We start from the raw sequence: 15,766 nt of genomic DNA, 5'->3' as shown, positions 1-15,766 counted from the left end.
GGGTCACACAGCAGACAAGTGGTGGAGCCGGGATTAGACCCCATGTCCTCTGACTCCAGGACTGTGACTTTCCACTAAGCCACTTTGCTTCTGACTTGGGGGTTGGGGATGGGGGTCTTACTGGAGCTTCCAGTGGCAGAGGTGGTTCCTGGCTGAAGGGGGCATACACTGGCTTCCCCCAGACTATTTGGGGTTCACCTCACCCTGTAGGAGCACCGGGCCAGGCTGGCGAGCCCCAGGTTGGTTCTAGTATCCAGAAAATGTCTGCCGTGTGTCCTTGGGCAAGTCTCTTCACTTCTCTGGACCCAGTTACCTCATCTGTAAAGTGGGGGTTAAGATTGTGACCCCCATGTGGGACACGAACTGTGCCCATCCTGATTAGCTTGTATCCACCCCAGCGCTCTGTACAGTGTCGGGCACACAATAAGCACTTAACAAATTGGCATAAAAAATCGGCCAGTTACCTGTCCGTCGCTTCTGCTTTGCTGGACAGCAGCAGGAAAGTTGTTCTCTGGAGCACTGCAGGCCCTGGTCAGCCGCTTTGCCCAAGAAGACTCCCTCACCTCTCTCCCCCTGAAATTAGTGTCCCACTGGGTCCCTTGGACCTCTGACGCTGTGGGTTTGCCGGCGGGCACTGCCTGTCAGGGATCCGTCCACTTCGGCTGCAGGCCAGTTTGACCCTGCCCCCGGGGAGAGTGCGAGGGAAGGGCCGTGGGTGGGAGGGGGCACCGGCCAGGTCAATCAGAGGCCGAGGAGCTTCCGGGAGCCTCGTTGAAGGCAGGGGCTGGGGCTGGGGAGCATCCTTCCGGGGACGGGGGTCACAGGTCAGGGGTCACAGGTCAGGGGATGGAGGGATGGGTGACGGAGTGGGAGTTAAGGTCTTGCTTGCTCTGGGTCAGAGTCTCAGAACTGTGGGGATGCAGGGCCGTGTGGTCGTGGGGTCGCAGAGTTACAGGGTTGCAGAGTTGTGCAGGGCAGGCTTCAGGGTTGAGGGGCTGCATGATTACAGGTTGCAGGTCCAGAGGTGCCGAGGCAGTGGTGCCAGGTAGAGCGTCACCCTCGCAGGCTCACCCGAGAAGGGGCCCCCTGCCCGAGAGCTACGGGCTGCCTGCTGCCAGGGCCAGGGCCAGAGCTCAAGCCTAGGGCGCCATTCTGCCGGAGACCACCCGGCCGGAGCAGAACCCCGCTCTTGGGTGATGCCCCTTCTCTCTCTCAGTGCCCCCTTGCAGCTGTGGGACTGCAGGCTTTGTCTCTGAGCCACTCAAACCCCAGGGAGCACCACCATAGGAGCCTAGATCGGCTGGAAGGGCTCTTGAAAGATAATAATAATAATAATAATAATGTTGGTATTTGTTAAGCGCATACTATGTGCAAAGCACTGTTCTAAGCGCTGGGGTAGATACAAGGTAATCAGGTTGTCCCACGAAGGGTTCACAGTCTTCATCCCCATTTTACGGATGAGGGAACTGAGGCCCAGAGAAGTGAAGTGACTTGCCCAAAGTCACACAGCTGACAAGTGGCAGGGCCGGGATTTGAACCGCAGCCTCTGACTCCAAAGTCCGTGCTCTTTCCACTGAGCCACGCTGCTTCCCCTTATCTTCCCCGCGAGCCCCTTATCTGCACACAGTAAGCGCTCAAAGAACAGCGTCGATGATGATGAACTCTTCCAAGCCCTTACTACAGTGCTCTGCACAGTGTGAGCGCTCAATAAATACCACTGATTGACTAATACTCAGCAGAGTCTGCCGAATACCTTGGTCTTCTCCTAGTAACCAGTGCTGGGGTCCGGCTCTTCCCAAGGCCCCGCGGAGACTTACCGAGCCCGGAGAGAGGCCCGGCTAACAAGCCGGCGAGCTAGACAGCCCCTGCCTCCGGGCAAGGTCATACCTCCCGCTGCCCACACCCAAAGCCCGCCAGAACAAGAGTTCTCCAGTGAGGCCTGCCCTGCTCAAGGCATTGAGCAACTCCTCCAGGCAACCAGTCTGTCTACACATTAAGCAACCAATCTGTCAGTGAATAATAATAATAATCATAATAATGTTAATAAATTATGATTTTTGTTAAGCCCTTATTCTGTGCCAAGCACTATACTAAGCCCTGGGGTAGACACAGGATGATCAGGTTGGACATAGTCCCTGCCCATGAGTCCCACGTGGGGCTCACAGTCTAATAATAATAATAATAATAATAATAATAATAATAATAATAATAATGGCATTTATTAAGTGCTTACTAGGCGCAAAGCACTGTTCTAAGCGCTGGGGAGGTTACAAAGTGATCAGGTTGTCCCACATGAGGCTCACAGTCTTAATCCCCATTTTACAGATGAGGTAACTCTCCATCACTTTGCCCCCTCCTACCTCACCTCCCTTCTATCCTTCTCCAGCCCAGCCCCCATCCTGAGCTCCTTTGGTGCCGCTAACCTTCTCACTGGGCCTTCATCTCACCTGTCCCACCTGTCTCACTGCCGACCCCTGGCCCACTTTGTATCTCTGGCCTGGCACGCCCTTCCCGCTCACATCTGCCAGACAATTACTCTCCCCTCCTTCAAAGCCTTACTGAAGGTGCATCTCCTCTAATAATAATAATAATAATAATAACATTTGTTAAGCGCTTACTATGTGCTAAGCACTGTTCTAAGTGCTGGGCAGGTTACAAGGTGATCAGGTTGTCCCAGGGGGGCTCACAGTTTTAATCCCCATTTTACAGATGAGGTAACTGAGGCACAGAGTAGTTAAATGACTTGCCCAAAGTCACACAGCTGACAGTTGGCAGAGGCGGGATTCGAACCCATGACCTCTGACTTCAAAGCCCGTGCTCTTTCTACTGAGCCACGCTGCTTCTCCAAGAGGCCTTCCCAGACTAAGCCTCCCTTTTCCTCATTTCCCACTCATTTCCCGCGTCACCCTGACTCGCTCCCTTTGCTCTCCCCGCCCCACAGCACTTTTGTTTATATCTGTCCTTTTATTTATTTACATTAAGGCCTGTTTACTTGTATCGATGTCAGTCTCCGCCCCCTCTAGACCGTGAGCTAGTGGTGGGCAGGGATTTTCTGTCATTATTGCTGCACTGTACTTTCGCAAGCGCTTCGTACGGTGCTCTGCATACCGCAAGCGCTCAATAAATACGACGGAGGGAACGAATGAGCTCCGGCAGTTGGGAGGCGGGGGGGCCGCCGATTGGCTCGGCGGTGGTGACGTCCGGGGGCTCCCTGGAGGAGGAGGTTTGGAAGCCGGAGCTGCGGGCGGGAGCTGGAGCGGACGGGCCGGGGGAGTCTGCTGGTCCGAGGGGCTCCCCTCCCGACCTACCGCCATGCTCGACCGGGAGCGCGTCTGGCACTTCTCCTTCGTCGGCTGCGGCTTCCTGAGCTTTTACTACATCGGGGTCCTCACCTGCTTGAATGAGCGCGCCCCGCACCTGCTGCTCGGCGCCCGAAAATTCTGCGGATCCTCCTCCGGGGCGCTCTGCTGCGCAGTCCACCTCAGCCAGATACCCCTGGGTGCGTGTCTCCACCTGCCCGGCCCCCAATCCTCCAGCACCACCCCTGACCCCTGGGTGCCGGTCTCCTCCTGCCTGCCTTCCAGCCCACCCCCATCATGCCTCCCCCTAGGACCTTCCACCACTTGCCTCCTTCTCCCGGCCCAGATCCTCCAGGACCCTCCCCCGGGCCCTGGGGTCGTGTTTCGATCTGTCTGTCTTCCCATCCGCCCCTTCCGGACCCTGGCCCAGCCCCTCGATGCCTCCCGTTCCTAACCCACTTCATCCTAACTCCTATCACACCAACTCTTGGGGGCGGGCGGGGGCCGGAGAGTTTTCTTGAGGTCCTGTAACCCCCGACCCAGCCCGAAGTGGGACTTAACGGGGTTCCTTTTAGCCAAGCCAGGGAAGGGAGAGCCCCCGTTTCTGGGACCCGCCCTCGAGGCAGCGTCCAGGGGCGTCAGGGGGGCGGCTTGGGCGGTTCTCCGGCGGCAGGTAGGGAGAAGGGATTCGGGGTCCGAGTGGGGGCAGGAGGGGCCGGTAAGGAAGCATTTTGGAAAATCCAAAGCAGAGTCGACGGTCCAAGGGCTCTTTCTTCTCCCTGCCACCTCCGGGCTCCTGGCCATACAAATAATAATAATAATGATAATAATAATAATGGTATTTGTTAAGCGCTTACTATGTGCAGAGCACTGTTCTAAGCGATGGGGGGATACAAGGTGATACAAGATTGTCCCACGTGGGGCTCACAATCTTAATCCCCATTTTACAGATGAGGTAACTGAGGCACAGAGAAGTTAAGTGACTTGCCCAAAGTCACCTAGCCGATTAGTGGCGGAGTCGGGATGAGAACCCGTGACCTCTGACTCCCAAGCCCATGATCTTTCCACTGAGCCACGCTGCATCTCTGCATACAAACCGACCGACCCATGTACATGGGCTTTCCCACAAATTTGTCAGCCGCCATAGTCCCCCAGTAATTTACGATATCTGCCCCTGACCTTCCGACCTTCTGTCTTCGGAGCCTGGGGGCTCGGGGAGGGGTTTGGACGTGGTTACGGCCCATTCCGGGGCGTGGGCTTCGATACGGCACCTCATCCTTTGGTATCTCGTCTTGGCTTTCCATCTCAGAAATCTGGGGCAGGGGTGGTGGAGAAATGCATCTCGAATTTTATAGCCTTTTTATTTTCCAAAGTGCGTCTATATTTCATTATTATGTGAGGTAGGGACAGGCAGGAATTATTAACCCCATTTTGCAGGTGAGGAAACGGAGGCCCAGAAAGGTTCAGTGACTTGCCCAAGGTCTCACAGCAGGCCGGGGTAAAAGCTGGGATTAGAAGCAGGAGCCCCTGGCTCCCAGCCCTGAGCTCCACCCACTAGGCGGCCCTTCCTCCCTCTGCTGGTGGGATTTTGCCAGGTTTCTTAATAATCATAATTATGGTATTTGTTAAGCGCTTACCATATGCCAACCACTGTTCTAGGCACTGGGGTAGAGACAAGTTAGTCAGGTTGGGTACAGTCCCTGCCCAACATGGGGCTCACACTCTTACTTCCATTTTACAGATGAAGTAACTGAGATGCAGAGAAGTGAAGTGACTTGCCCAAGGTCACAAAGTAGATATGAGGCGGAGTCGGGATTAGAACCCAGGCCTTTGCTGGGTCAGCAGTGAGGAATGGGGATTCTTACAGGATACTTGCAAAACTTGACGATTCAGGCCGCTGCCGCTGGTGGCCAGAAAGTTGGATATGGCATAGAGCACCCTGGGTTGGGACTCTAACCCATTTCCTCTTCACCCCCGCTCTTTTCCCCGCTGTGGCCCCGAAGTGGCCCTGGTGCTTGAAGCCGTTGGGTCCTCCAGCCTCCCCCTAAGGAGTCCAGCCTTGCCTACTGGCAAGAGCACGGGCTTGGGAGTCAGAGGACGTGGGTTCTAATCCCGGATTTGCCACTTGTCTGCAATGTGACCTCAGGTAAGTCATTTCACTTCTGCGTTCCTCAGTTACCTCATCTGTAAAATGAGGATGAAGACTGTGAGCCCCACGAGGGACAACCTGATCACCTTGTATCCACCCTAGAGGTTAGAACAGTGCTTGGCACATAGTAAGCGCTTAACAAAATTCATAATTATTATTAGTTCAGAGGACACAGGCCGGGCTGGTCCTTGGGAGGCGGGAAGATGAGCCACTGCGGGGTAGGACCCACTCGGTGGTGGGTGGAGAGCGGACAGAGGGCTGCACCCCAGTGCCCACTCACCACAAACAACCTAGCGGTTTCATTTCATTCCCGATCAGTTGCTGGGCTCAGTGCTTCTTGGTGAGGCAGGGGTGGGGAGAAGAGGAAAGAAGACTCAGCAGAGTTGATGGAGTTGGAACACCGTCCCAGTAAACGCAAGCTTCAAGAAAGTGTGAGGAGGAAGGGATGAGTGACTCTGTGAGGTGTCACAACTTCTCTGGGCCTCAATTCTTCGTCTGTTCCCCCTCCCCCTTCGACTGAGAATCCCGTGTGAGACAGGGACTGTATCTGCTCTGTCCTGTATCAAGCCCAGGACCTAGTACGGTGCTTGACACGGAGAAGGAGCTTAAAATGCCATTATTATTAGGGTAAAGTGGCTAAGGGGGTCTAGGCAGGATCCTTCTAGGGACTGCAAAGAACACCTGGAAATGGCCATTTTTTTCTCCAGGAAATCGGGACCCCTCGGAAGTGTCCTTACAGGGAAAAGACTCAGGCCCTCTTTTCCAGAACTTCTCTGTGAGATCTTCATGGATTTGGTCCGAAGCGCCCGGAGGCGAAACATCGGGGTGCTCCACCCATCCTTCAACCCCTACCGGTTCCTCAAAAAGAAATTGGGCCAACACCTCCCTGCCAACGTCCACCAGCTGGTGTCGGGCAAGCTGTGCGTCTCCCTCACCCGCGTGCCCGACTGGAAGAACGTCCTGGTGTCCCAGTTCCACTCCAAACAAGATGTCATCGACGTGAGTCGTTGGGAAAGGGTTTGACGGATCAATCAATCCTATATAGAGAGCACCTTCTATCTGCAGAGCACCGTACCGAGCACTTGAGGGAGAAGAGTAGTCGGTAGACATAATCTCTGCCCTCAAGGAGCTTCCAGTCTAGTGTGTGCAGAGCATTGTACAATAGAGCTAGTAGACATGATCCCTACCCTTAAAGGGCTTACAATTTACTGGCACGAGTTTAATATGAGTGATGACCCTGTGTAGCTAGTAGGGCTGGACTGGCTGGCTCCTGCTCAGACTGCACATCCTTAGGCTGTGCATGCACATAACTTAGATGGTTTAAGCATCATCATACCTTAGGTGTTCTTACCTTGGATGTTCACACAGTATATGCTCACTCCTCCCACCTGACAAATGGGGTCAGGCTGGCGTGCTAGAACACCTGTTGTGTTTCATCAGTTTCCCTCGGTTCACGATCCTGAATGAATGCGAGGCTCTGAGCCTGGAGTCGTTGAGTGATGGAGAGAAAACCACTGCTACTGAAAGCTTCCAGAATGCAGAGCGCACAGCCGGACAAAGGTCTTGCGTGACTAAATGAACTTGACCCGTGCCCTCAAGGAGTTTCCAATCTCTTCGACTCCCAAGACCACAGCTTAGCCCGAAAATGTGCCGTCATGCTTGTGCGCACCTCCTTCCTCCCGCCCCCCCCACCCCCAGAGGGGCAGCTCTGGGGAGTCGAGGGGGACCGAGTGCCCAAGAGCTTTCAGAGGGCTTGGAGAACTGCTGTGGGGAGTTGAGGGAAGCGAGCTTCCGGCTGGCGATTCCGAGGGAAGAGAGGAGAGTGTTTGGGCAGGCAGGAGGGCAGCGAGGCTCTGGGCCGCAGGGGGCAGGAGGAGATGGGCAGGGAGCCAGGGCTGCGTGCAGGGAGCTATCCTGAGATATATGGGTGGTGGAGATGGGGATGGGCAGCAACTGTAACTCTGGGACCAGTGGTCGGAAAGGGGCGCTCCGTGAGGAGCCAGCAGGAAACTGTCCCAGCACCGCTCTAGGCCTGCAGCTTAGAAAGTACAGAAATGCCAAGTGCCACTTCCCCTGTCCTCGGGGAGCTTCCACTCCAAGGTAGGGGAGACTGATAGGCACAATACCATTTGCCACTTTAGCGGTCACCAGAAATATTTGTCTATACGATGAGAGAGAGAAAGAGAGAGAGAGAGCCAGTATGGACATCCGAAGCCCAAAAGACTACTGTGCTACCGAATGTCGGGAGGGGGCCAGCTGGCCAACAGTTTGGACCCAAACACGTCCCACCCTCATTTGTCCTCCTGGGGCCTCCTGGTTCTCAGAGTGATAGTCCGGTCCTGCTGGGCAGGATTCTGACCATAGAATCTCCGAATGGTCTCTCTGACAGCAGCCCCCGCTTCAGGGCAGGGATAGAACTCAACCCGCCACGTTCCTCTGCCCTCCCCTTCCCCAGGCGCTCCTCTGCTCCACCTTCATCCCAATTTACTGCGGCCTGATTCCTCCTTCCTTCCAAGGCGAGGTGAGTTAGTTTCCAATGGGGCCGGGGGACGGAGACTAATGCTCTCCTGCCGGCTCCACTGGCCTGGGTGAATGCTCTGCTTCCGACAAAGTTCCGGGGCCCTAACGGGTTTAGGTATTTACTATAACTATCACTGTCCACCGGTTGCCCCCATTGCTCTGTCTCTGCTGCCGCCTCCACTGCTATCTCTGTCGCTGCTACCGCCGGGTTCCATCAGCCTCATAGATCTGCCCGCCCAGGTGGCATCTGGCATCGGTGGGATGGACGGGGATGATGGCAGTTGCCTGGCAACCTCTCCTCTTTACCTCCCTCCCCCCCAACCCGGCGTGCGGCCGGCAGCACTACGTGGACGGGGGCTTGAGCAACAACATGCCCATCCTGGACGTGGGGACAACTGTCACGGTCTCCCCATTCTTTGGGGAAACCGACATCTGCCCCAAAATCCAGTCCACAAACTTCTTCTACGTGGACATTACCCACCTCAACTACCACCTCTCCTTGGGAAATGTTTACCTCTTCACCAGAACGCTCTTCCCGCCGGATCAGAAGGTGAGGGCGCTGAAGGGGTCGTCGGGGAGGGGGGGAGGGGAGTGTCCAGGTTGGGGTCGGATTGGGAAAGGCCGAAGGCGTCGTTGTGTGTCTGCAGGAGCTCGGCGAGCTTTGCCACCGCGGGTACCTGGATACCTTCCGATTCCTGGAGATCGCTGGTACGAGGGCGCTGGACGGTGGATGTTTTGATGATGATGGTATTTGTTAAGCGCTTACTGCGTACCGAGCACTGTTCTAAGCGCTGGGGGTAGATACAAGGTAAACAGGTTGTCCCACGTGGGGCTCACGGTCTCAATTTACATTTTACAGATGAGGTAACTGAGGCCCAGAGAAGTTAAGTGACTTGTCCAAAGTTACACAGCTGACAAATGGCTGAGTCGGGTTTAGAACCCACGACCTCTGACTCTCGAGGTGCTCTTTCCACTAAGCCACGTGTGACTTGGCCAGCGGCACAGGTGCAGTCATGGCATCGCCGCCTTGGAGCCTTCACCCATTCATTCAACTGTATTTCTTGAACGCTTATTGTGTGCAGAACACTGTACTAAGCGCTTGGGAGATTACAATACAACAATAAGCAGACACATTCCCTGCCCAAAACGAGCTTACAGTCTAGAGGACAAGGTCCACACACAGCTGTGGGGGAAGGGAGATTTGGGGGCTCAGAACCGGTTACTCTCTCTCGTCACTTTGTCCACTCCTCCTGCCCATTCCAGGCCTCCTGAAGCCTCCGGCCCCAGACCCGGGCCTTCCGCCCCTCCTCAGCTCGGAACTGCCGGCCGTGGGGCTAGGACTGAAAGGCCGTCCGGAGCCTTCTCTGCAAGAGGTCGACAATTTACATGCCCTCCTGTGCCAGACTGTCATGCCCTGGGATGAGAGGATCTTGGGCATCCTGTCTCCCACCCTGTCCAAAGGTATCCAGGAACGCTTGGCATCCCTCCACGCTGATGCCAGGGGCCGGTGGGTGGAGGGGAGGTCAGAACCTAAGCCAGTTTCTTGACCTCCAGACCCGGACGCTCTCCCCTGGTCCCCACTCCTTCCTCCCTCCTCACCTGTCCACCATCACCTCCACCTTATTTAAGCTAATGGAAATGAGCAGCATGGCCTAGTGGATTGACCAATGTCCTGGGAGTCAGAAGGGCCTGGGATTGAATCCCGGTTCTGGCTCTGTTATACTCTATGACCTTTTCAGTAATTCATTCAATCGTATTTACTGAGCGCTTGCTGTGTGTAGAGCACTGGAGTAAGCGCTTGGAAAATACAAATACAGCAATAAAGAGAGACGATCCCTGCCCACAACGGGCTTACAGTCTGGAAGGGGGGAGACAGACATTAAAACAAGTAAACAGGCATCAGTATAAATACATACTATATAAATAAATATCTACATATATACCTAAATGTTGTGGGGAGAGGAGAGAGTTGAGAAAGTCACTTGGCTTCTTTGGGCCTGAGTTACCTCATCTGTAAAATGGGGTTTGAGACTGTGAGCCCCGTGAGAGCCATGGACTGTGTCCAACCTGATTAGCTTATATTTACCCCATTGCTTAGTGCCTGGCACATAGTAAGTGCTTAACAAATACCATAAAAAGAAAAAAAAAGAAATCTTTGCTTTCAGCCTTGAACACAGCCATCTGGGAGAGGAGTGGTTTCTGGGTCCAGATGTCCAGCCTCCTGCCAGTCCGAGTCCTGTCCCTCGTGACCCTCCCCTGTACGCTGCTGGTGGAGTCTGCGTTCATGGTCCTACAACGGTAGGGAGATGGAGCCCGGAGAGAGGCTGGCCGGCTGGACTCCCCACGGCTGCCACCTCTCTCTCCGGTGAAAGCCAGAGAGGAACTCAGGGATGGCATTGGGGAGGGGGAAAGGCGAAGGGGATCCCTGTCTCATTCAGCTTTAAGGCCGAGTGGGGAAACAGGGGGCCCTCTAGCCAGCCCTCAAAGGTTGCGGGGGAAGCCGCATGGTGTGGTGGATAGAGCAGGGGCCTGGGAATCAGAAGGTCGTGGGTTCTAATCCTAGCTCTGACGTTGGGCAAGTCGTTTCACTTCTCTGAGCCTCAGTTACCTCATCGGTCAAATGGGGATTGAGATTTTGAGCCCCACGTAGGACAGGGATTGTGCCCAACTCGATTTGCTTGTATTCACCCCGGTTCTTAGTACAGTGCCTGGAACATAGTAAGTGCTTAACAAATACCACAACTAATTTTATTATTATTATTATAATTATTACACCCTGGGTGCCCGGAGATGGGACATAAAGTCCACCCTCCTGCCCCCAAGCAGCCCCAGATCTAGCCCACTAGGGCATTCATTCATTCATTCATTCATTCATTCATTCAATCGTATTTATTGAGCACTTACTGTTTGCCGAGCACTGTACTAAGGGCTTAGGTGAGGACAGTAGAAGAATAAACAGACAGGGCATTGGGTTCCTCTTTAACTGGAAGCGCGGCAAAGGAAGATTTAGTGACTTCCTCCCCCAGCCTTCTGAAGGGTGTAAGGCTAGGACCACCGGAACACTGGTGAAATTCTCAGGTGAGTCACCTTCTCTTAGGCCTGTCCTGGCGGGCCAGAGTTCAGTGAGGGGGCCCGTCCACAGCCTTGCAGATTCAATCAATCCGTGCAGAGTGCTGTATTAAGTGCCTGGGACAGTACCAAACAATAGAGTGGGCAGGCCCTTGCCCTCAATGAGCTGAGCGTCTAGTGGGATCGCATTCATTCAATCGTATGTATTTATTGAGCGTTTACTCTGTGCAGAGTTCTGTACTAAGCACTAGGGTGAGTACAATACAACAATAAACAGATGCATCCCTTGCCCACAACGAGCCTACGGCCTAAAGGGGGAGACGGACACCAATATAAATTCATAAATAACCCTGGCTGAGCTCCCACGGGGGTGGCACACGGAAGCCGGCGTGGGGGTGGCACAAGGGCCAGGCTCTTTCAATGGGGGAGCTTCCTTCCCGAGGGCCAGGCAAACCACTTCGCACTCTCTGCTGACTCTTCCCCGGGCTACGTTTTTACCCCACTGGCCCGTGGGGCCTGGTGCTGGACAGAATATGGAGCTGCGAGTTGGGACAACGGGGTTCGAGTCCCATCTCGGCCCTGGCCTGCTGTGTGACCTCAGGCCAGTCGCTGAACTTGTCCGAGCCTCAATCTTCTCCTCCGTAAAATGGGGATAAGACCCCGGCTCTCCTTCCTCTTAGACTTGGAGCCCCTTGTAGACCAGAGGACTGTGTCCAGCCTGGTAATCTAGTATCCACCCTAGTGCCAGGTTATGAGTAATTAATGCCGATATTAATAATAATAATGGTACATATTAATAATTATGGTATTTGTTAATCTCTTACTATGCCATGCACCGTAGTAAGTGCAAGAGTAGATACAAGTTAAGCACTTACTCTGTGCCAACCACTGTTCTAAGAGCCGGGGTACATACAAGTTAATCAGGTTGAGCACAGTCCCTGTCCCACATGGTGCTCACACTTTTAATCCCCATTTTACAGATGAGGTAACTGAGACTCAGGGAAGTTAAATGGCTTGCCCAAAGTCACACAGCAGACAAGTGGCAGAGCTGAGATTAGAACCCAGGTCCTTCTGACTCCCAGGCTCGTGCTCTATCCACTAAGCCACGCTGCTTCTACAGTATTCTACATTATCTATTATTATTATCATCCCTCCCCACAGGCTGATTGAGTGGATTCCTGATATTGGCGATGATATCTGCTGGTTGCTGCAGCTGATCTTTGGCGTTGTCCGCACAGCCAGGTGAGCCACTGGCCCGGGGGTCTCCAGCCCCACAGCTTCTCTCAGCCAGAGACCCCAGCCTCTTCTCCCAGTCCTCCCCTGTCCGACGTTGACCGCCACCAGCGGAGTGTAGAGTCCTACCTAGCCACTTGGGGTGGGGGTTGGGGGGCTCGCCGCAGAAGTCGAAGCCATCCCAAGGGGAAATTGGGACAGGAGCTGGGGCCAAATTGGGGCCCAAAAAACCGGGGCAAGGGGGAGGATCTGCGCCACCCTCCCTTCACAGCGGGGGACCTGGGATCATCATCATCATCATCAATCGTATTTATTGAGCGCTTACTATGTGCAGAGCACTGTACTAAGCGCTTGGGAAGTACAAATTGGCAACATATAGAGACAGTCCCTACCCAACAGTGGGCTCACAGTCTAAAAGGGGGAGACAGAGAACAAAACCAAACATACTAACAAAATAAAATAAATAGAATAGATATGTACAAATAAAAAAATAAATAAATAAATAGAGTAAAAAAAATGTACAAACATATATACATATATACAGGTGCTGTGGGGAAGGGAAAGAGGTAAAATGGGGGGATGGAGAGGGGGACGAGGGGGAGAGGAAGGAAGGGGCTAAGGGGATCGCGGAGGAAGGAAAGGATGCTGAGCCTCCCGGAGGGCTAGGATCGCCCCTGAGAGAAGGGTCGCCCACTGCACGTGGGTGCCTGAGGACTGAGCAAAGGGGAGGGTGGTCGCGCCCCCAGCCTCGCTCATCAGGGTCCCTGGACTGCACAGGAGGAAGAGACCCTGGATCCCTCCCACCTCCCCCGCAGCCAGGGCCTAGAACTGCACCTGGGGGGCGGGGACCCCGGCGCCCCCATTTCTCCCCTTTCACCATCCGTGCACTGAGGGCTGGGGTCTGCAGGAGGAAGGAATCAGCAATCGCCCCATCCCTCTGCACACCGGCACCCGGACCCCCGCCAAATAAGCAGGACGGCGACTCACGGAGGAGATAGCGAGGTGTCAACAGTCAGCCATCAACAACCAAAGACTTGATAGTCCTCCTCGCCCATTCCCGCCAAACAGTCGCCTTAATGACTCGTTAATCGCAGTTCAGAACTTGTGGATTCCCCCCATCTGGCAACTATCGAGTCGCCACCTGCTAGTGTAACCTGCCACAGGCCACTGGGTCTTCAGATCAGTTGCGGCTCCGGGCTTTCTTTTTCGGAGAAGCAGCTTGGCTTAGGAAAAGAGCAGGGGCTCAGGAGTCAGAGGACATGGGTTCTAAGGCCGGCTCCGCCATTTGTCTTCTGAGTGACCTTGGGCAAGCCAGTTCACTTCTCTGTGCCTCAGTAATCTCATCTGAAAAATAATAATAACAATAATTATGGTGTTTGTTAAGCGCGTTCTATGTACCAGGCACTGTTGTAGGAGAAGCAGCGTGGCTCAATGGAAAGAGCGCGGGCTTTGGAGTCATAGATCAAGGATTCAAATCCCGGCACTGCTAATTGTCAGCTGTGTGACTTTGGGCAAGTCACTTAACTTCTCTGGGCCTCAGTTACCTCATCTGTAAAATGGGGATTGAGACTGTGAGCCCCCCATGGGGCCACCTTATCACTTTGTAAACTCCCCAGCGCTTAGAACAGTGCTTTGCACATAGTAAGCGCTTGATAAATGCCATCATCATCATTATTATTATTATGTTCTAAGCGCTGGGGTAGATACAAGGCAATCAGGTTGTCCCACGTGGGGCTCACAGTCAGTCTTGATCTCCATTTTACAGATGAGGTTACTGAGGCACAGAGAATTGAAGTGACTTGTCCAAAGTCACACACCTGACAAGCGGCGGAGTCGGTGGGATTAGAACCCACGACCTCTGGCTTCCAAGCCCGTGCTCTTTCTGCTGAGCCACGCTGCTTCTCCAAAAATAGGGATTGAGACTGTGAGCGCTATGTGGGATAGGGGCCGTACCCCACCCGATTTGCTTGTATCCACTCCAGCGCTTAGTACAGTGCCTGGCACATAGTAAGCGCTTAACAGATACCATTATTATTATTATTGTTATCCCGCTTCTGCGGGCCTCGGGGGTGAGGGCCTCTCTCCCGCCACCAGGCGGCGCTGCTGCTCGCGCGGCTCCCTCCTGGCGGAGCCTCCCGTCCCTCCCTCAGCCCGGAGGGGCCCGGGAAGGGGGCGACCCAGACCCTCCCCACTTGCCCACCGGCTGACTCCCTCCTTGCACTCCTACCCTGCCCCGAGCAGGATGGATCCGAGGAAAGAGTACAAGGACCCTGGACCCCCCTTCCTCCCCACCCCCACCAACTGCCCTCGCTGGCTCACTGAAAATGGACTTTTGACCACAGGGTCATTCTGCCCATCACTTCTTGCCTACTGGCCCTGCCTGCCCCCAGATCTGGGGGCAGGGAGGACGTTGTCTCCAGTGACGCCCCTTGTGCCCCATCCACTCTGCTTGGGCTGCCCAGGGAAGCATCTGACCCCCGCCCCGGATGGGCCGCATCCTGACCTGGCCTGGCTGGGCGCCCTCACCATAGCCGGACGGACAGTGCCTCCAGAGTAAAAGGGCTCCCTTATGACCCCAGGTTCCCCCAGTCCCCGCTAACATAATCGCCTGGTCGGGCAATCCCAGAAGCGCCGCTGGAATCCTGTGGCTGGGGCTCCAATCTCCACACTCATCCTTGATACCAGTCCTGGAAACTGGCCAAACGTGGGCGTGAATTTCATCTTCAGACAATGAAGAATTACCAGTACTGCACTCTGCACACAGCAGGCACTCCGTACAATACTCTGTACACAGAAGGCACCCGATACAGTGCTCTGCATGAACTAGATGCCAATAGATTCTATTGATTGGCTGGTTGGTATCCAAGCAGGGAAGAGTTTGTTTACCTGTGGCCTGGCAACCCGGAGGCCTGATTGCCCAAGAAACCGCGCCCCCCTGGGCCTGAGACAGCTGACCCCCGCAGAACGAATGAGCAGGTCGGACAATGTGGCCTGAGTTGTTTGGACGCTCTCTGCCCCAGCCCTGCCCGGCCATCTGTGCTGAGGGTAGCCGGTGCAGTAGCCCATCTCTGTAAACTCCTTGTGGGAAGGGAATGTGTCTATTTGTCGTTATAGAGAAGCAGTGAGGCTCAGTGGAAAGAGACCGGGCTTTGGAGTCAGAGGTCATGGATTCACATCCCTGCTCGGCCACTTGTCAGTTGTGTGACTTTGGGCAAGTCACTTAACTTCTCCAGGACTTAGTTACCTCATCTATAAAATGGGGATTAAGACTGTGAGACCCCCACGAGACAACCTGATCACCTTGTAACCTCCCCAGCGCTTAGAACAGTGCTTTGCACATAGTAAGTGCTTAATAAATGCCATTATTATTATTATACTGTATTCATTCATTCATTCCATCGTATTTATTGAGTGCCTGCTCTATGCAGAGCACTAAGCGCTCGGGAGAGTATGATATAACAATAAACAGACACATTTCCTGTCCACAGTGAGCTTA

At 54.3% G+C, this 15,766-nt stretch overlaps 1 protein-coding gene across 5 annotated transcripts; it reads left to right on the top strand.

Moving 5' to 3' along the window:
• Nucleotides 1–3,155: 3,155 nt before the first annotated feature.
• On the top strand, nt 3,156–15,410 carry PNPLA3 (patatin like phospholipase domain containing 3). 5 transcript variants are annotated; one of them, XM_038756476.1, is made up of 9 exons: nt 3,156–3,499; nt 6,215–6,447; nt 7,838–7,969; nt 8,309–8,518; nt 8,616–8,676; nt 9,232–9,429; nt 10,134–10,266; nt 12,199–12,279; nt 14,850–15,410. In XM_038756476.1, exons 1-9 carry the CDS (start codon nt 3,313–3,315, stop codon nt 14,872–14,874), a joined length of 1,260 nt encoding a protein of 419 aa, XP_038612404.1. In that variant the 5' UTR covers nt 3,156–3,312; the 3' UTR covers nt 14,875–15,410. The 5 variants fall into 5 exon arrangements, with proteins under 5 accessions (XP_038612404.1, XP_038612402.1, XP_038612401.1 ...); XM_038756474.1 differs by lacking the exon at nt 14,850–15,410 and adding an exon at nt 13,048–13,269; XM_038756473.1 differs by lacking the exon at nt 14,850–15,410 and adding an exon at nt 13,178–13,541 and having other exon boundaries at nt 3,157–3,499.
• The last annotated feature ends 356 nt before the right edge of the window (nt 15,411–15,766 follow it).

This window comes from Tachyglossus aculeatus, chromosome 14 (genome assembly GCF_015852505.1).
Source record: "Tachyglossus aculeatus isolate mTacAcu1 chromosome 14, mTacAcu1.pri, whole genome shotgun sequence".
Taxonomy (NCBI): Eukaryota; Metazoa; Chordata; class Mammalia; order Monotremata; family Tachyglossidae; genus Tachyglossus; species Tachyglossus aculeatus.
Note: the sequence above shows the minus strand (reverse complement) of the source record. Positions and strands in the feature narration are given on the sequence as shown.